The sequence below is a fragment of the Emys orbicularis genome, chromosome 6, assembly GCF_028017835.1.
Source record: "Emys orbicularis isolate rEmyOrb1 chromosome 6, rEmyOrb1.hap1, whole genome shotgun sequence".
NCBI classification, from domain to species: domain Eukaryota; kingdom Metazoa; phylum Chordata; order Testudines; family Emydidae; genus Emys; species Emys orbicularis.
The window spans coordinates 64851620-64872377 of NC_088688.1; the positions used below are offsets into that span (position 1 = coordinate 64851620).

A 20758-nucleotide genomic window follows, 5' to 3' on the forward strand; every position below is an offset into this window, starting at 1 on the left:
GCTTTATATAGCAAAAGAGAGAAGTTAAGCAATATTCTGGTAAAACTCAAAATGTCCCATATGTTCTTATCAGGGACAACTTTTTGTCTCAGAAGGTGCACAAAGTAACCAGGGGACATCCATTTTAGACTTGATTTTGACTAACAAGGAGGAATGGGTTGTGAATCTAAAGGCTGAAGGCAATTTTGGTGTAATCATAAAATGAAAGATATCCTGATTCTAAGGAAAGGAAGGAGTAAGTGCAGCAGAATGAAGACAATGAACTTCAAAAAAGCAGATTTTAACAAACTCAGAGATTTGGTAGGTAAGGTCCCATGGGAAGCACCTCCAAGAGGATAAAAAGTTCAGGAGAACTGGCAGTTTTTCAAGGAGACAATATTAAATGCACATTTGCTAGCTATTTTGATATGAAGAATAGCGAGAGGGCAATATGGCTCCATCAAGAACTCTTTAGTGACCTGAAAGTTGTAGAAGAATCCCACAAAGAGTGGTAACATGGACAAATTGCTAGGAGGAGCAACAAAGAACAGCACAAACATTTAGAGGCAAAATCAGAAGGGTTAAGGCACAAAATGAGTTACTCCTTGGCAGGGTTATAAAAGGCAATAAGGAGAGATTCTTGAAATATGTTGGAAGCAAGAGACATATAAAGAAAAAGTTGAAGGTTCTCTACTTAACGTGGAAGGAGAGCTAATAATAGAAGACATCAGGAAGGCTGAGGTGTTTAATGCCTGTTTTGCTTGTCTTCACTAAAAAGGTAAACTGTAAACCAGATACTTAACACAATCAATATTAACAAAAATAGCAGTGTATATGTTCAGGCCCAGGCTGGAGCCTGAGCTCTCAGACTCTCCCCCTTTGTTGGATTTCAGAACCTGGGTTCCAGCCCCACTGTGAACTTCTATACCAGGGGTCCCCAACGCAGTGCCCGCGGGCGCCATGGCACCCGCTGGGGCATCCATGTGCGCCCCCCTACTGGCCACCGGACAAGCAGCCGCCGAAATGCCGCAGAGAAGCGGCAACGTCAAGAAGCGCTAGCGCCGAAATGCCACCGAATTTCGGCGGCATTTCGGCGGTGATGCCTCTTGTTGATGCTGCTTCACGGCGGCATTTCGGCGGCTGCTTGTCCGGCGGCCATGGTACTTGGCGGCTAGTCTTCCGGCGCCCGCCCCACGGAAAAGGTTGGGGACCACTTATCTATACTGCTATTTTTAGCCTTGCAGCCCTAACCCCACAAGCCCAAGTCAGTTGACCCAGGCTCTGAGACTCAGCGCCGAAGGTTTTTCTTTGCAATGTAGACATATCTTGTGGTGCAGTTGCCAGGAAGGCTAATATTGTTCTGGAGCATATTAACAGGAAAGTTGTGTGTAAGACACGGGAGATAATTGTCGCGCTCTGGTTGGCACTGGTAAGACTTCAGATACAATATTGTGTCCAGTTTTGGACACACATTAAGAAAGATGTGGACAAATTGAAGAGGGTCCAGAGGAGAGCGAATAAAATGTTAAAAGAAATTTGGTAATTAGAAATCCTGAAATATGAGAGGAGGTTAAAAAAAACTGGACATCTTTCGTCTTGAGAATAGAAGACTGGGGGGGGGGGGCTGTTAATAGTCTTTAAATATGTTAATGGCTGCTATAAAGAAGACAGTGATCAGTTGTTCTCTATGTCCACTGAAGGTAAAACAAGAAGTTATGGGCTTAATCTGCAGCAGAAGAGATTTAAGTTAGATATTAGGAAAAACTTTCTAACCGTAAGAGTAGTTAAGTACTGAAATAGGCTTCCAAGGGAGGTTTTGGAATCCCCATCATTGGAAGGATTTTAAGAACAGGTTGGACAAATGCCTGTCAGGGATGGTCTAGGTTTACTTGGTCCTACCTCACCACTGTGAGTTGGACTAGATGATCTCTTTAGGTTCCTTCCAACTCTACATTTCTATGATTTTATGATTCTAAGACCTTCAAGTTTGGTTGTTGCTTTAGGACTGGCAGAGTACCAGAGTGAGAGACCCTAAAGCAATGGCTGTGATTAATTCCTTCCTTTACTGTGTCATCCTCTTTCAGTAGGTCAGAGTCTGAGTTTTCTGACAGACTACTTAGGAGCCTGAGGCAATATGCTAAGATATAGAACACTTCATTGTGAGAGAAAGTATAAAAAAAGAGTGGGTGTGAATGTGTGTGGTGTTAGATTGGATTGGGTGTAGAATAATGAAAACCTTGCCAGGGCATTGTACTACTTGGTTACATACTGTAATAGTAGGGCAGAGAATCACCATTGTGATTCAACAACAGCTAAAACAAATGTACATCACATCACCTGATTTAATGCCCCTAAATTTCCAATGATGTTCATGGATTCATATATTTTTTTAATCCAGAAGGGGGACCAATAGATCATCTAGAACAGTGGTTCCCAAACTGTGGTCTAACTCTTTGTTTCTACTTGCAGTGGTAAATTAAAAGAAGCTAAACGTAAATTAAATAGTTTCCTAATATCACCTTTCCATGTAAGCAATTGCTGTAGTAAACACAGGGATGTTAATCCATCTTTAATGTGAAAAGAGGGGACTGTAATAGACGATCTCTATGAAGATGTAGTCCACAGTATGAAAAAGTTTGAGAAACCCTGATCTAGTATGACTTCCTGTGTAACACAGGCCATAGAATTTCACCCGTGTACTGAGCCCAATTACTTGTGTTTGGCTGAATCATGTCTTCCGGAAGGCATCCAGTGTTGATTTGTAGAATCCAGGAAACAAAGAATCCACTGTTTCCCTTGGTGGTTTGTTCCACAGGTTAGTCACCTTCACTATTAACATTTTGTGCCCTTTTTCTAATTTTAATTCGTCTGACTTTAATTTCCACCTGTTAGTTCTTTTTGACTTTCAAAACAGTGAACAGAGTTTGTTTCTTGATTTACTTGAAGGTTTATTTTTTGTTTTGTTTTTGTTTTTTTTAAATGTGCTGCTTGTGAACCCAAGGATTGAATGAAAAAAAGTAATGTGCAGAGTGTGTTGCTCTTTCAGTTCCTTTGAGAGTTATGTTTTCAGTGTTGACTCCACAAAGGCACCTAGCTAGAATATATAACCACACCCAACAGCAACTGTATCATTTGTCCTTCTCTGCTTTTTCCTAGCTCCTGGCAAAAGACAAAACAACTTAGCATATTGCTTTTTCTTATTTAATAGTGAACATAGCTGATCTATGTAACCACATAGTCTTATCAACATTACACCTGTCCTTCCTCCTCAATTATATCTGATTATTATTTAGGCATTTTTGCGGCATCTTGTCTTAAATTAGATTGTAAGCTCTTTGGGACAGAAACTTTATCTTGCTATGTGTTTTGTACAGTACTTACCACAGTGGGGCCCCTGTCCTACTGGAGCTTGTGGGCACTAGTCTAATAAAAATAAATGATTTCTTTTGTTAAGAAATTATGCTCTATAAAATGTCCATGTTAAGATGCAGTAGTGAATGCTATCTCTTTTTTCCCCTCATCTGATACCATAATATAAATATGATATTGCTGGCCTCGGAGACAAACTGATACCTGTTGGGATATAAAGAAACCATGGTAACAAGCTAATTTACTATAGCAGCAACTCATACATCATACAGTCTCCTTGGCTAAGCTCTTATAGAAGAACATTGCTATTAATTGTGATTTTTGCTGGACAGTGTTTATTTTTATGGCGCCTGTCCTATAACAGGCAGGCAAAGAAGGAATTGACTATTTAATTGGTGCCAGTGCAGTCCATCACATCATTATTCTGTTTTGCAGCATAGTTCACACACCATAGCAAGCATACCCCATGCTCTGAATTGGTAGGTTATGGCCCATTCTACTGATGGGCCTCCTGATATTATTAGGTTGACAGGGATCCAAAAATTTCTATTCAATTCAGTCCATCTTCTGATGATTTTAAAATCCAATCTGAACCCTCAGGATAAACAATGGATTTGGCAACCTTCCTTTAAAATATGATGATTGCATATCAGTCCTTTTGATGTAAAAGCTATCTTTTGGTGTTTTTTGGAAGCTTTAGGTTTTCATATAGAAAAACTTCCTTTAGCATTGTTCTTGTTCATTCTTTCCACCCCTCTCCTTCCCTACCAATGAATTCATTTGGAGTTGTGGGTACTCAGCATCTCTGAAAATATGACCCAAGGTGTTCATAGCTGCAAAAGCAGTTGCTGATACTTGACCATGGCCACTATCTTGGGTTCACAGTGACTGCAACTGAAATTTCAGTGGTTCATATTTAATTTTGAAGTATCTACTTGAGCACTTCCAATTTTTAAGTGATTGGCATTTAATGCTAAAACAAAGGTTTTAGAGCCCCAAAAGCATCAGTAGAGACTTGAAGATGGTAACCATGAATTACATGTGATGGCTGCACTTCCTATTGCATCTCATGGGACCAGTCTCATTATGTCTCATGGGAGCAGTGATCTAATTGCTCTTGGAAAGTGATTGTTCTGTACAATTAACAGTTGAAGAGAACTGCAAATAATATTTTGTATTGCTTCTCGTCTCTTCCATAATTTTTTTTAAAGGAGTATATTCTTTTCCTGATGCCCTGGCATAATTCCAATTCATTCTAATTGGAGTGAGGTGCATGCATTAATAAAGCACATATAGTTTTTAGATTGCTGCTGCTCTAGCACACATTTTCAATATTAATGTGCTTTGTGGCAGAAATAGACCACTTACTTAAGTCTAGGGACAAGCAAAGAATTACTGATTCAGATAGATGTGTATCTAGCCATGACTTACTGCTGTTTTCTAGAATGCAGTAAGTTATAGATTACAGTCAAATAGAGAAAAATTATTCAAACGTCCAATAAGGTGTCATTTTATTTAGTGTGCTCCTTTGATTTACTTTGTATGGTTGGATTAGAAGGCAAGTAATTAGTCTCCCTTTCTCAATATTCTTAGTTGTTGGGGGTTTTTTTGATAGCCGTAGCAAATAATTTCCATGACCAGGTTTATGAAGCTATACGTTTGGATAATTGCTTGTTCCCATGTGTCAGTAGAGCAGAGTTTCAATGTTAGAATTCTTTTATTTCCATTCTAACAAGATACAATTTTAAGATAATTTTTATTCTTTTGTTTCTTTAATAGTCTGATACCTACCTCTGCATGTCATTACGTCTGCCAGTGGATGAGGAAGCCTATGTAGGTGAGTATGAGCTAAGTGGAAAAACCTGATCCAGCCTTTTTGAAATGACTCCACAGCTTTCTTTGACTCATAAGAGCTTAATCTTTTACTGTCAGAGTTTTTAAAATGCATTCATCATGCCTAATGCAGAAACAAACTAGAGAGAGCCACTTAGAGTCAAGATAACAAACTGTATCTGGGGAGATTCATGAGTAATAGTAGTTAAGGAGCTGCATGCAGATGCCTATGGCAGCTAATACCAAGCAGTCCCATTTGTAAAGTATTGGCTTTCTGTCTGTGGCTGGATACTTAATTCCGCTCTACTGAACAGACTGTTTATTTACCTGCTGGTACAGGCAGTAAATCCTCTGCACTTACCATCAACAATGGGCATAGTAAGATTTTACTTGTCCGCAAAAAAAGTCTTTATTTATTTTTTTATTTTTTAATATTCTGGCATGAATGAGATGACAAGTAAATTGACAGGACCTACTGTAGTAGTGTATCAATGTTTAAAACAAATAAGTAGATCAGTAAAGTAAGCACCATCTGTTCAGTATGTCTTCTGGGTAGCTTTAATTTTATTCCACTCTGCTTCTAAACAATCTAGTTGTTCAGGAAAGGGAGGAGACAAGCAAATGGTTCATTTGACTGAAGTTAGTTTCATTTTCATGATGCATTGTAATACCAGGATTGGAAAACAATGGTAAAGGTAGAGCACCTGTATTTTTCTACTTCCTTCTGCCACAACGAGTCGTAGTGCACTATTTGAGGTGAAAAGTATATATAGTTGCTCAGAATAAAGATATTCTGAGTATCTTTTCATATGGAGCTCCCCACAGGAACTGACCCACAAATCTTATATTTTTCACCCTATGTAGTTCTAACTGCCATAGCAAACATAAAAATAAAGTAGGAACTGTCAATAAACGAAGCAGCCCATAACTGCAGCATTATTTTTTGGCTGTGAGATTGATGCCTGTAAAGAAAAAAACATGAAAGGGTTATTAAAGTACTTCATTCTTTGATAAACTATTACTTGCCATACAATGCGTGTAGTAGACTGTGCTGCTTTAGTTTGATTAGAAAAATGTATATTAACCTAGATTATAGGCAAGTTTATGTGTAGTACTTCAATTAATTTCAAAATTGCAGCAGTTCCTTTCTTAGGAAATCTACAGTGAAAACCTTTATTTTTGTATTTACAAGCATTAAATATGTATGAAATGCTTTGTTGTTTGTCCCTTAAGAGTGACTTACCAAAGAGTATGGTTTTAAAAAACCCCACAAACATTGGCGAATTCACAGTAGTTGTGAATCATGTAAGGCATCAGTGATAATCCAGATGAACCCCTTCATGTCTGTAAAAAGGAAGAAGCATAGCTTTTTGATATCTGTGTCTCCTGAGGAATTGCTCTTCCCATTTTTAGATGGTTTAAACCCTTTGTTTCACTTGTTCGATAACATACATTTATTACAACTGGACATGTAATAGGTGAGCGCCTTAGGTGAATTAGAAATTCCAATTTCCGCCATCTAGAATGATTCACTGCGGTTTAGTGAAGTGTGTATGAGAAATTTCAACAGCACAATGATATTCCTATATCTGCCTTGTATTGATGTTTCGGGCATCTTAGGTCTCTAGTGCTCTTGCCTCCACAGACATTGTCATTCTCATTTTCCTTAAAATGCCTTCTTTTTTTAATTTTAGTTCTATCCATTACCAGCAGGCAGCAAAGTACGGAGACTCTTATTCCCTCTTCCTCACGTGGTTTCTGTGCAACAAAAGGGCCAATTTATCCCTATTTCTAGGGGTATGTCTACACTGCAGTCAAAAGTATGACTGCAGCCCAGGTTGACATACCTGCACTAGCTTCAATCTAGACACGCTGACTAAACATAGCATTGAACATAGCATAGTACATATCCAGTGTCCCTGCTGTATTTGAACAACCCACACTGCCAGTGGTGCCATGTCTTCACTGCTGATTTTAGGCATGTCGGCTAGGTTAAAGCTAACACTGATATGCCAACCTCCGCTGTCATCACACCTTCAACTGCAGTATAGACATACCCATGGAGACGGAGATACTAGTCCATGAGGTATTTGGATGCACTATTTCACAGCTCTTTCTGGAGCAAGGATGTTGCTTACTCAATACCAGGTGCTCTGGATGATTATTAATAATGCACAAGTTAATGTTGTGTAGACTCACAGTTCAATCAATCAATGACATAGAGCATGATACAAGGCAAAGCTTGTATATATCCACCAAAAAGAAACTGCTCCAGATGCCAATCAATATCCAGGAGAACAAGAGGGAATGGATCAGCAAAAATAAAACTCTCAAACTGCAACCATCATAATTTAAATTCCCAGAATAGAATATTACATTTTACAAGCAAAGTTTACCTTCTAAAAATAGAATGTGATATATTCCATTGCTGTTTGCAGTGGTGTTGTAGCCGTGTTGGTCCCAGGGATATGAAAGACACAAGGTAGGGAATATCTTTTATTGGAAACTGAAGAAGAGCTCTGTGGAGCTCAAAAGCCTGCTCTTTCACCAACAGAAGTTGGTCCAATATAAGATATTACCTCACCCACCATATCTCATTCTAAAAATAAAACAGTTGGAAGCAACAGAGTCACACTTGCAGCTGTATCCAGTGTAAGTTGTGCATAGATAAAAGCCACAAGAGTCCTCCATCAAAATTGACCAACCTGATCCAGAGCCAGTCCATAGAATATATTGACTAGGAATTAAAAATTAACTCTTCATCAGACTGCTGTTAGAAGATGAACTTCATAATTAACTGTTGTGAGTGTTACTCTAGATGGCCTTTTTCAGGGAAAGCTATGTATATTCTGGTAGACACTGCCCAGTCACTGTATGATGTTCTTGGGATAGGGTCAAAATGTCAAGTTTGAATGCTTATTGGAACTTGTTGAGCTTCCATCTTTCCCTCCCCTCCAGGCCCATGCATCTTGACTAAAGGCCATTTCTATTTTTGTTGTGTAGATCCCACCATTGACTTTAAGTTGAATATATATATATATATATATATATATCATGTAAAATGAAATTAAATGCCTGTGAGGTAAACCAGGTGAGGAGAATTGTCTTGAAGGTAAAAGTGACAATCCCTAATGTACTTAAAACAATCATCAGGATTTTTTCTAAATATCTTTATAAATGTTTGGTTATTTTTATTTGGGCAAATAGAAAGTGTCTTCACTCCCTGACTGGTGCTGACATTGCTACAATCTGTTTTTGACTACTGAACTGTAGTCATAGCTGAAGGGTGTTCTACAGACACTCAGAAGAATTGAGTCTGACAGCAAGCCACTCAGCCAAGAAATTTGACTGTCATCTTCATCCCTTTACTTTTGCTCACATGGCTGACCAGTAAATAAATGTCTTTTTCTTATTGACTGATGGTAAGCCTTTATCTGTCAAACTGCACTATACTAATGAGATGGAGCCTATTTGCAGATGGAAATAATTGGATTTATTGCTTTTTTTCAATACTCAACTCCTGAATGTTGCTAGTTTGTTACCATAGTATTGCATATTTAAACATTTTCATTGCCAGGTGACATTGCCCATTGCTAAGGTAACACATCTAGGTTCCTTTGTAATCCATCAAACAGTGAAAGTTCATATATCCTGGCCAGTCTTATACCATTCCTGAAAAAATATGATCCAAAATTATTTTTAAGGGGTGGGGAGTAGGGGGGAACTGTTTTTTAAAAAGGGCAAGAGATATAAAGTTACTGTCTTTAAGGATAGCCATGTTAGAAAGGATTCGCTATTTAAATTGTTAAACTAGACACCGTTAGAATCAACTCACCCCAACTCCCTCAGAGTTCATAATACAATTGATGGGGAGCTCTGTGTTGGGAAGGGAGGCCCAATGTATTTATATAAATACAGATATTTAGTATATGTCCCTAGATTGCAATTCTTAATTTAACTATTAAAATGGCTAATCTGTGTGTAGCATAATGGCATTTATAAATTACATCACTTTTTACAAAATACATTGGGGTTGAAGTTAAAATCCCAGCTGGAAGACATATGAGTGAAGATTTGATCAAGAATATTATTTTCAGCTACATAATGCACAAACTATGTTTGATGGGGTGAATTTAATAAATAACATAAAGGTATTATATACAGAGCTGGTTGGAAACTTTACAACAAAACTTAGTTTTGTCAGCAAATGTTGATTCTCTGGAGCAAAATGTTTCACTGAATCTAATGCAGATTTGACAAAACTTTCTCTGAAACACAGGCAAGCTTCTGTTGGAAATCTGCCAGTGTTCCAGCGTCACAGCTCTGCAGCAGACAACCTAGCAGACACCAGAGCCCCAGCTAGAACCAGATCTCTGGGGCCACTAGGCTTCCTGCTCTGTGGCAGGGATCCTGCCAGAGCCCAGGCTGGAGCCATGGTTTCCTGGGGCTGCTAGGCTCCCTATTTGAGACAGGGTTCTCAAGGCTTCCAGGGTCACTGTCATAGAGCTGGGAGCCTGGAAGTCTTATAGATTCATAGATTCTAGGACTGGAAGGGACCTCGAGAGGTCATCGAGTCCAGTCCCCTGCCCGCATGGCAGGACCAAATACTGTCTAGACCATCCCTGATAGACATTTATCTAACCTACACTTAAATATCTCCAGAGATGGAGATTCCACAACCTCCCTAGGCAATTTATTCCAGTGTTTAACCACCCTGACAGTTAGGAACTTTTTCCTAATGTCCAACCTAGACCTCCCTTGCTGCAGTTTAAGCCCATTGCTTCTTGTTCTATCATCAGAGGCTAAGGTGAACAAGTTTTCTCCCTCCTCCTTATGACACCCTTTTAGATACCTGAAAACTGCTATCATGTCCCCTCTCAGTCTTCTCTTTTCCAAACTAAACAAACCCAATTCTTTCAGCCTTCCTTCATAGGTCATGTTCTCAAGACCTTTAATCATTCTTGTTGCTCTTCTCTGGACCCTTTCCAATTTCTCCACATCTTTCTTGAAATGTGGTGCCCAAAACTGGACACAATACTCCAGCTGAGGCCTAACCAGAGCAGAGTAGAGCGGAAGAATGACTTCTCGTGTCTTGCTCACAACACACCTGTTAATACATCCCAGAATCATGTTTGCTTTTTTGGCAACAGCATCACACTGTTGACTCATATTTAGCTTGTGGTCCACTATAACCCCTAGATCCCTTTCTGCCGTACTCCTTCCTAGACAGTCTCTTCCCATTCTGTATGTGTGAAACTGATTTTTTCTTCCTAAGTGGAGCACTTTGCATTTGTCTTTGTTAAACTTCATCCTGTTTACCTCAGACCATTTCTCCAATTTGTCCAGATCATTTTGAATTATGACCCTGTCTTCCAAAGCAGTTGCAATCCCTCCCAGTTTGGTATCATCCGCAAACTTAATAAGCGTACTTTCTATGCCAATATCTAAGTCGTTAATGAAGATATTGAACAGAGCCGGTCCCAAAACAGACCCCTGCGGAACCCCACTCGTTATGCCTTTCCAGCAGGATTGGGAACCATTAATAACAACTCTCTGAGTACGGTTATCCAGCCAGTTATGCACCCACCTTATAGTAGCCCCATCTAAATTGTATTTGCCTAGTTTATCGATAAGAATATCATGCGAGACCGTATCAAATGCCTTACTAAAGTCTAGGTATACCACATCCACAGCTTCTCCCTTATCCACAAGACTCGTTATCCTATCGAAGAAAGCTATCAGATTGGTTTGACATGATTTGTTCTTTACAAATCCATGCTGGCTGTTCCCTATCACCTTACCACCTTCCAAGTGTTTGCAGATGATTTCCTTAATTACTTGCTCCATTATCTTCCCTGGCACAGAAGTTAAACTAACTGGTCTGTAGTTTCCTGGGTTGTTTTTATTTCCCTTTTTATAGATGGGCACTATATTTGCCCTTTTCCAGTCTTCTGGAATCTCTCCCGTCTCCCATGATTTTCCAAAGATAATAGCTAGAGGCTCAGATACCTCCTCTATTAGCTCCTTGAGTATTCTAGGATGCATTTCATCAGGCCCTGGTGACTTGCAGGCATCTAACTTTTCTAAGTGATTTTTAACTTGTTCTTTTTTTATTTTATCTGCTAAACCTACCCCCTTCCCATTAGCATTCACTATGTTAGGCATTCCTTCAGACTTCTCGGTGAAGACCGAAACAAAGAAGTCATTAAGCATCTCTGCCATTTCCAAGTTTCCTGTTACTGTTTCTCCCTCTTCACTAAGCAGTGGGCCTACCCTGTCTTTGGTCTTCCTCTTGCTTCTAATGTATTGATAAAAAGTCTTCTTGTTCCCCTTTATTCCCGTAGCTAGTTTGAGCTCATTTTGTGCCTTTGCCTTTCTAATCTTGCCCCTGCATTCCTGTATTCAGAGTAGCAGCCGTGTTAGTCTGTATCCGCAAAAATAACAGGAGTACTTGTGGCACCTTAGAGACTAACAAATTTATTAGAGCATAAGCTTTCGTGGGCTACAACCCACTTCTTCGGATGCATCCGAAGAAGTGGGTTGTAGCCCACGAAAGCTTATGCTCTAATAAATTTGTTAGTCTCTAAGGTGCCACAAGTACTCCTGTTATTCATTCCTGTATTGTTTGCCTATATTCATCCTTTGTAATCTGTCCTAGTTTCCATTTTTTATATGACTCCTTTTTATTTTTTAGATCATGCAAGATCTCGTGGTTAAGCCAAGGTGGTCTTTTGCCACATTTTCTATCTTTCCTAACCAGCGGAATAGCTTGCTTTTGGGTCCTTAATAGTGTCCCTTTGAAAAACTGCCAACTCTCCTCAGTTGTTTTTCCCCTCAGTCTTGATTCCCATGGGACCTTACCTATCAGCTCTCTGAGCTTACCAAAATCCGCCTTCCTGAAATCCATTGTCTCTATTTTGCTGTTCTCCCTTCTACCCTTCCTTAGAATTGCAAATGATTTCATGATCACTTTCACCCAAGCTGCCTTCTACTTTCAAATTCTCAACGAGTTCCTCCCTATTTGTTAAAATCAAATCTAGAACAGCTTCCCCCCTAGTAGCTTTTTCAACCTTCTGAAATAAAATGTTGTCTGCAATGCAGTCCAAGAATTTGTTGGATAGTCTGTGCCCCGCTGTGTTATTTTCCCAACATATATCCGGATAGTTGAAGTCCCCCATCACCACCAAATCTTGGGCTTTGGATGATTTTGTTAGTTGTTTAAAAAAAGCCTCATCCACCTCTTCCACCTGGTTAGGTGGCCTGTAGTAGACTCCTAGCATGACATCACCCTTGTTTTTTACCCCTTTTAGCCTAACCCAGAGACTCTCAACACTTCCATCTCCTATGTCCATCTCTACAGATGGTCTTAGAACCATCTCCCAATGCCCTCAGCTCTGGGGCTGCCCCACCATCTAGACTGCCCCAGGTTGGGGACTTTCTGACTCCAGGGCCAACTGGCTCACTGGGCTGCCTGCTTGGAAGTAATGGGGTTGGAGTGGGAAAGAGGCCTAACTTACTGGATGAGTTTATGGTCATCCCTGGGCAAGGACATAGGTGTTACGGTTTTACACCTCAATCTTGAGGTCATCTGAAAATATCATTGCCACTCTGCTCCTGTTCATCAGTTATGCCTCAAGTGCAGGTCTGTGGTTTACAACTGTGGATGGATGGATGAGAGGTCAGAGAAGGGAGGTAGCTATAGTCGTATATCTCTAGGTAGAGTCTGGTAATTTCCTGCTGTCTCTCATGCCTCTAGTGCCAAGGATTTAGGCACTCAGGGTGCAGCTGGAACACACATCTACAGGCCAGCAGTCTTGGAGAGCTCCCTTTGTGGGCTCATCCATTCTCTCCCCACCAAAATGTGGGCTTGCAAAACTTACAAACTCCTTGAGCCAAAAAAACACGGTCCAGACCAAAGTTTATTGAGGTCAATGCGAGCCTTTCAAATAACAGTGGATCAGGCCCTTACATTGAGTATGCATGCATATCTAATTATCCATTTGTTTTCACCTTTAGACATAAGGAAACATTCTACTTAGTGTTCTCAGCATGCAGTATTCTAATAGTTGTATTTGTGGCTTAAATCAAAATATCCCAACAAAGACCTGGGGCAAAACCTTGATCGATCGGTCTTTCAGCCTTCATATAGATAGCGCCAATCACAACACACCGCAAAACATCAAAGGGAAAAAAATCCCAGTCCTACTGGTATCAGACCAATAGATTAGATAACTATTGGTATCAGAGCAATATCCCTGTCTTTCTCTTAGTTTATAAAGTAACACTCAATTTCAAACTGTTCATTATTGTGAGTATTTAAAGGTAGACTATCAATTATGATTGACTGTAATCAATTTAAAAAAAAATAGTTAAAAGCAATTGCAGGTATTATACTTGCCCCTACTAATTTTTATGGTTTTATAGTTAAATTTTCCTGTTTTTAAAAGAAACATTTTATTTTCTCTAATATTTCAACTGTAGTAATTTTAGATGTTAATTAAAACAGCAAGTAAAAAAATTCAGACAGAAGTGTGGTGTGTGTGTTTTGGTGTGTTTTTTTTTTAATTTTTTTATTTAAGTTAACTGTGTTCCCTTTAATTATTACTTTCTTGAAGGCTGGCCTTTCTATATATTACTCACATTATACTTTCCATATGTGTCAGATTCTACAATAAAGATAATCCTGTTTCACATTTATGAACCATTTATGACCTCCTTCAGAAAACTTTTTCTTGCTTAAATTGTCAATAGCATCTTAAAATGCTTATGAACCAAGTTAAGAACTTCACATTAATGACACATTGTCTCATTTAAGAGTTAATTGTAATTTCACTATTAAGCCACAGTGATAAAAAGGTGGAAATAAAATGTCTTTAGTACAGAATTGTTCTATGATTACGGAATGAATAGAATTTGCTGACAAAAATATTGTATGCTGTTGCTTTGGGTTTTCTGTTGCTTGCAAATGGACTACAAGTAATAGTAAAACTAACAGCATTTCAAATGTGAAGAGCAAAACACAATGCTATTAGACAAAGAATGGAGACATTTGAACATTGACCTTTACCCATGTGTCCAGGATTTCAAGGCACTCAGTCACAGAAAGACTTAGGCAAGGTGGCCATATTCACTTTTAAATACATCTGTGGCTTAGCAGGAGTAAATTCTGTAGATCTAGACCTATTGCTGAGTATGCTCTGCAATTCTTGAAACCTTCACCCTAAACTATTTCCAGCATTCTGGATAGGTGTAAGGCCATATATGTGGTATTTTGGAAGGAGAGGCGGTCTTAGCTCATTTTGATAAGCAATTTATTTAGGCAGTTCCCCACTTTAAAATCTATTTCAGGCTTCTTAATTCTTTCTGAAAAGTATTAGTTCTTAGCAATCCCCCAATCACATCACGTAGGAATTTAGACTGGGATTTTGGAAGAATTTGAAGGGCATTAGGCACCCAGCTCCCATTGCACTTCATTGGGATTAATTCTTTTAGGCGCCTTAGAAAATCCCACTTGTAGACAGTATTCCTATATGCATCTGGTGCCCAGTTGACTTTTCTCATAGAGTCAGAGGTTTCACTTGAATAAGGTTTGGTAAACTGGGAAGAGTGGGACCCAGAGCATGAGGTCTGGGGGGGGAGGGATAGCTCAGTGGTTTGAGCGTTGGCCTGCTAAACCCAGGGTTGTGAGTTCAATCCTTGAGGGGGCCATTTGCGGATTTAGTTGGGGATTGATCCTGCTTTGAGCAGGGGGTTGGACTAGATGATCTCCTGAGGTCCCTTCCAACCCTAATAATCTATGATTCTATGAGTATTTGACCCGTGCTTGAGCTGACAAGGCACTTATGAGAAGGACTTTTGTTTTCCCATCAGTTAAACTCTCTAAAATCAGCTCCAGTGTAAGAAAACATGTTTGTTTGTTTCATTTTGGTTTATTTGTTTTCTGCCTACCTCCTCTACCTGTCTTTTCAGAAAATGAAGCAAATAGTTGGTCTATTTTCTCTGAAGTTCTTTAAATATCCTCCAATAAATTATCATTTAATTGAGGTCCTACAGGAAAAATATGATGATTTGATGGAATAAGCTTTGAAGTCAAGGGACTATCCTGAAAGATTTTACTTCACCACTACTGAAAATAAAGATTTGTAACTGCTTATAAACATATGATTAATAGTAATTAACAGCAGTGTCTGACATGGCGAGCACAACCAGTGTTCAATCATTCTCAAGACAGGTGAATAATGAGGAAGAAATCATGAAAACGTTTGGATGTCAAAGGCAAATATAGGGAGACACAGCACAGCTAAGGAAGACAAATCGTTAAGAGGGCTTCTCAAGAAATTCTAGTCTTTATAAAAATAGGCTAATTCTTGGATTTTGAGGTATAACTTGACTTGATGCATGTATACTTTCATAGAGTTTAAGGCTGAAAGGCACCCCATCAGATTATTTCATTTGACTTCCTGTATATCACAGACCGTTAGAGTTTATTGATACTGCCCTAGATTATGCCCAAAGACTTCAGTTAGAGCGAAAGAAGATTCTATATTCAACTCTTTCTTTCCCTTTCTACTGTCTTATAAGACTATAGTATTTTCTCTTTGGAAAAAATAAGTACGTAGACATCTCACACCATGTTTTGGGTTGTTTTGGTGCTACTGTGCTGTCAGTTTAAGTATTACAGCTCACAGATGATTTTGTAGCATCCTAAGGGAATTGTAAAATTCCAGATGTCAACTTGGAATTGCTGCTTCTATTATTCCTTTGCTGATTGCTTTATAGCTTTGTTTTCTGATGCATAAAATTAACTAAAATATTTAAATATTCTTTTGTAATATTAAACAAAGCTGTAAAAGAATGAACTGGCCTGGGGCATTCTTCTCCAAGAGAGTGCTTGGCTGTAAACTGCTGTTGCACTATCTTGTGGCTCCTGTGGGGCAATGCTTTTAAAATGTCAATAGACAGCATTTCTGTATTGCCTCTGATTGATTTTTTTCCCCTCCCCAGTTATGCAATGGTTAAGTTGGTTAAGTACTTAATATATTGCCAAAAAACAAGATGGGGCAATCATCTGAAAGCTGCTCATTTCTTTAATTCATAACATTAAATTAGAGGATAGGGTAGTTTACATCCTGGGTTTTTTTTTTAAGTGATTCTATCAAGTTAAAAATCATATTAAAAATGCTCTGCTTGTACTCGTAAAGCACTGAACTTCAACAATGAACATTTTAAGAAAAAGCTGAAGCAGAGCTGTGTGCGGCTCGAAAGCTTCTCTCTCTCTCACCAACAGAAGTTGGTCCAATAAAAGATATTCCCTCACCCACCTTGTCTCATTTTAAGAAAGTCATTTAACTTTCACCATTTTGTTTGTTTACTAGCAATTCCTTCAGATCTGACAAAAAGCTTTTACTTTTTTTTTCTTTTGTGGTTTCTGGCATGAACTAGAACGATGTTTGGGTTGCAGATGTGCCAGAGCTATGTTTGAATCTGAGGTGAAGGGGGTTAGATTTTTTTTCAGAATTTAATGGGAACTTTGGGTACACCTAAGACTTGACTCATTTGTATCGTTATATGATACCTGATACAATATACTGATGTCTGTGAGCAAAACTAGCCATTTATTTGGCTGTTTTGTCTAAGCATGTGAGCGCTTTTAGTGGGACTGCTCTCCCCTCTCCCCACATCGATTAGTTTGGGGGAGAAGGTTGAATAGATGTTCAGGGGATGTGACACAGGGCCTGGAGGAGAGGGATGGGGAAGATGCAAGAGCCTGTGCTTGGCAAGACTGGGGCTTGACCCATCCTTCTCCTTGGGTTCTCCATCTTCATATTGGCTGGGGGAATGGGCTGGCCCACTGGCTCTCACATGCTCTCTCCCTGCCCCCCTTAAACTCTCTCACGGGATTTTCAAAAGCCTCTAACTTCTATTAGCTGCCCCACCTGTCCTATAGGAGCTGTGGCTTTAGGATTCTGTGGGTCTGACCAAATGCCTGTTTTTGGATCAGGAAGGATTTTTTCCTTTTGGGCCAAATTGGCAGAGGTCTGGTAGGGTTTTTTACCTTTCTCGCAGTGTCATGGAGGCACAGTTGGATTGAAAGTGGTAGGATTTGATATTTAGAAGTATGACTGGACAGGGAAAAGAAGGCACAATCCATTCTGTATAATTCCTTTTTGTCCTGTAGTAAGAAATTGACATTTAAAAACAACAAAAACACAACTTGCAGTATACAGCTTTCTTTCCATTGCTTAAACACTCCGGCACTGTTGAGCCATCACATCAGAGTGAACACAAAAAACAAAAAATTATCCCTGTTCATGAGACCATGAACAAATGATGGTACAACAATATCTTTATTATGCACCTAATGGACAATCTCAAAATGGTCTGCTGTAGTGAGAATAAAACAAACAACAAACATAAATGTGAATCAATTTGTCTTTCAGTTGACTTCAGGCCTCAAGCCAGCATGGACACTGTCCATCACATGTTACTCTTTGGATGTAACGTACCTTCTTCTACTGAGAATTACTGGTAAGAGTTACAGGCTCATATCGATTGTTTTACTTTAACATGTCACTAATGCTGACTTATCTTCATGCACACATTTTATAAGGCTCTCACAGATTTTAATTGAGGAAAAAAGAAGGGAAGGGAGAAGAAACACATTCAGTTCTTGTTCCTTCCAATCCTTATTTTTGAATGTTTTTTGTTAAACGTTAGATACAAATATCAGTCTTACATGTTTGGATAGTAGCAATACTATGAAAGTGTCACATTCTGAGTGAATATTTTTGTCATTGTGAGGTTAGTGTGAAATTCACAGATTACATCAATGCTCTGTTCTTTTTGTGAAATATAGAAGACACTAAAGGCTCAGGTAATGTTTGTGAAGTGAAACTAGAAATTAAAATGACAGCTCTTGAAAGAAAGTATTTGGGGAAATATAAGTGAAACATAACCTCTAAAACCTATTTTTAAATTGAAATACACATTTATTTAGATAACTAATGGATGTTTATGTTTGTGATCTATTTTACTAATGTATTGGCAAAGGCACTTGCATTGATTTTTAAAATTAATTCTCTGTAATCAGACTATGGTCTCTCTTCTCTTCCTTCCCCCCCGCCCCTTCTGGTCCCAGGAAGTTTGCAAGACGTACCCATCGGCAGCAGTGGCTTATAAAGAAGAACACAGTTAAAAATTTTCCCTACACCAGATTTTGAGTTGTCCCTTGTTGTACTGTTATCTGATGTGTTCAAGTTACTGAGAACTCCTTAATTTGAAGCACTGAAACTCAATACTGAGACATGGAGGCCCAGATTTTTAAAAATGGGAGCCTAAAGTTTAGGCTCCTAAGGCCATATTTAGGCAGCTAACTAAGTGGCCTAACTTTTAAAAATACTGAGCATCCAGAAGCTCCCTTTGAACTATAGCAAATAGTTATTTGACTATGGGAGTAAGAAGAGCAGGATTTGGCCCTTAATCTGGAAGGTTCCCCATGATGGTAGTTTTATGGTGAGGATGTGAAAAATTGGTTTTGTTTGTTTCAAAAATTTCAAGTTACCCCTAAACTTAAATCCAATTGTTGCTCCTCTAAATAAAAACTTTAAATAGAAATGAGATGATGTGCAGTGGAGGAAGAAAGGACTCCACCTCCTGAAAGCAAAGAAATCCAGAGGAAAGAAAATTCTTCCATTTAAAATTAATGGATGCAATTTTCTTATATATTATCAAAATTTAGTTTAGATTTTACTTTGTTTTATTCTTTCAGTTTAAACAAAGTGCCAGTTATGGCCTCTCAGTAAACATACAGCAAATAATTATAAAATAATATAAATTTAATAGATACATTAATTAAATGGTTATATACAAATGCTAACAAATTTCCTCAACCACAAGAAAAAAATCAGATCCTTTTTTAAGCTATACTTGGAAAATGCCCAAGTAAATAGGACACGTTGCAAAGACCATGTGCTCTTAGGCTTAAGGGTTGAGGAGGTAAGCAAATTCCCAAGCTGAGAACATTTTCAGACAAATTGTTTTCTCTCACATTTATCACCCAGTTCTGTTGGTAACCATGATGAATGCTGCAATCTTGTCTTAAAATATAAAGCTATGCTTTTCTTTTATGCTCAGGTAAAGCGATTAATTTGAAAGTACAGCATTTCCATTGATTCCTCCTCCCAGCCCCAATAAACACTTTTCTTTGTCCTTGGTAACTGCCCCTTCTGTCATTTATTAAAATATATTTACAGTTATTAAGTTTACATGAAAAAGATATACACAGCATGAAAGAGTTCCTAGGATGTTGCCTTTTCAAATTAGTTTGTGCCTGCCCATACTACAGCCTTTTATGTCTTGTTTAAAACAAGCAGATTGCATTAATAATGTATGTAGTTGTTTGATGTATATACATGGAAATCTCATACATTTGCATGAACTTGTTAGTGCCTGAAGCTTTTAATATACTGTGGTGTGGTCCCTGTTTAGATTGGCTTTTTGCTCAGTTCAAAATAATAGAAAGATTGTGAGGAAGTGATTTTTCTATTTGGATTTGAACTATGGATATTATGATTGTACAAGAAAATCTCCTGTAGCTCTTATTCAGTTAGTAGCATTTGTATACCTTTTCCTAAACTTTCGCCCACCAGAGAAAAATATGGTAGTGCCTGAGAACCTACGCAAAAGTAGTCTTCGGCCCTTCTCTCCCATCACAAGGTCCGCCCTGCCAACCGACAGTCCTGGCTCACCCCCAGTATCCACTTCCTCTGCTCCTGCTCTTGCACTCTCTGGTATCTCTCTCAGGTGGAAATCCCATGACCGAGCCAACTTCCTCCAGTACAAATTTGTTCTCTCCTCTTTTAGTTCTGCCATCTTCTTAGCTAATCAACTCTACCTCTCCAACTTAATTGAATCCCATATCCTCAACCCCAGCTGCCTTTTTGGCTACTTTGGCTGACACTCACTCCAAATTCTCCTCTCCTTCTGCCTCCACTTCATTTCTTTCCCCAAACAGGAACTCACTGATTTGTTTTGAAGAGAAAATTGACTTAATATGACAGATCTTCCCCTACCCTTCAGCTTCCCTTCCCACATTTCTGTGCCTGAGATAGGGGAGAAGGAGGAGAGATTTTCATCTGCTCTCCTTCTCTAATCCCTTTGCTTGGCACAGTAATCCCATTCCATCCCCTGGTCTTCCTTGTGCCTGCTCTTATCCCCCTACCCCTTACTCTTCTCCTTAACCTCTCCTGTGCCTCTTTTTCCTCACAATACAAACATGTTTTAGTTTCTCCAATCTTAAAACAAAACAAATCCCTTTGACCCCACTGGCCTCTTCAGCTACCACCCTGTCTACCTTTCAACTCTAAACTCATTGAACGCACTGTTTACAATTGATGTCTGGAGTCCCTCTCCTCCATTTCCATCCAATCCAGCTTCTGCTCCTTATACTCCACTGAAGCCACCCTCACCAAAGTCTCTAATGACCTCTTTGTGGCTAAAACTCAGAACCAATATCCTCATCCTGTTTGACCTGTCAGCAACCTTGGACACCACCAACCATGCTCCTCTTGAAATCTTG

The 20758-nt window shown here is 39.0% G+C and overlaps 1 protein-coding gene across 11 annotated transcripts in view; it reads left to right on the forward strand.

Annotated features, from left to right (window-relative positions):
- The window catches only part of PAM (peptidylglycine alpha-amidating monooxygenase), a 153452-nt gene that overhangs the window by 16945 nt on the left and 115749 nt on the right, over window positions 1-20758 (forward strand). For all 11 annotated transcript variants that reach the window (XM_065406848.1, XM_065406839.1, XM_065406841.1 and 8 more), the window contains exons 3-4: window positions 5128-5185; window positions 17622-17709. In XM_065406848.1, the coding sequence (XP_065262920.1) occupies window positions 5128-5185; window positions 17622-17709 (146 nt within the window). The remainder of the gene's footprint in view (window positions 1-5127; window positions 5186-17621; window positions 17710-20758) is intronic.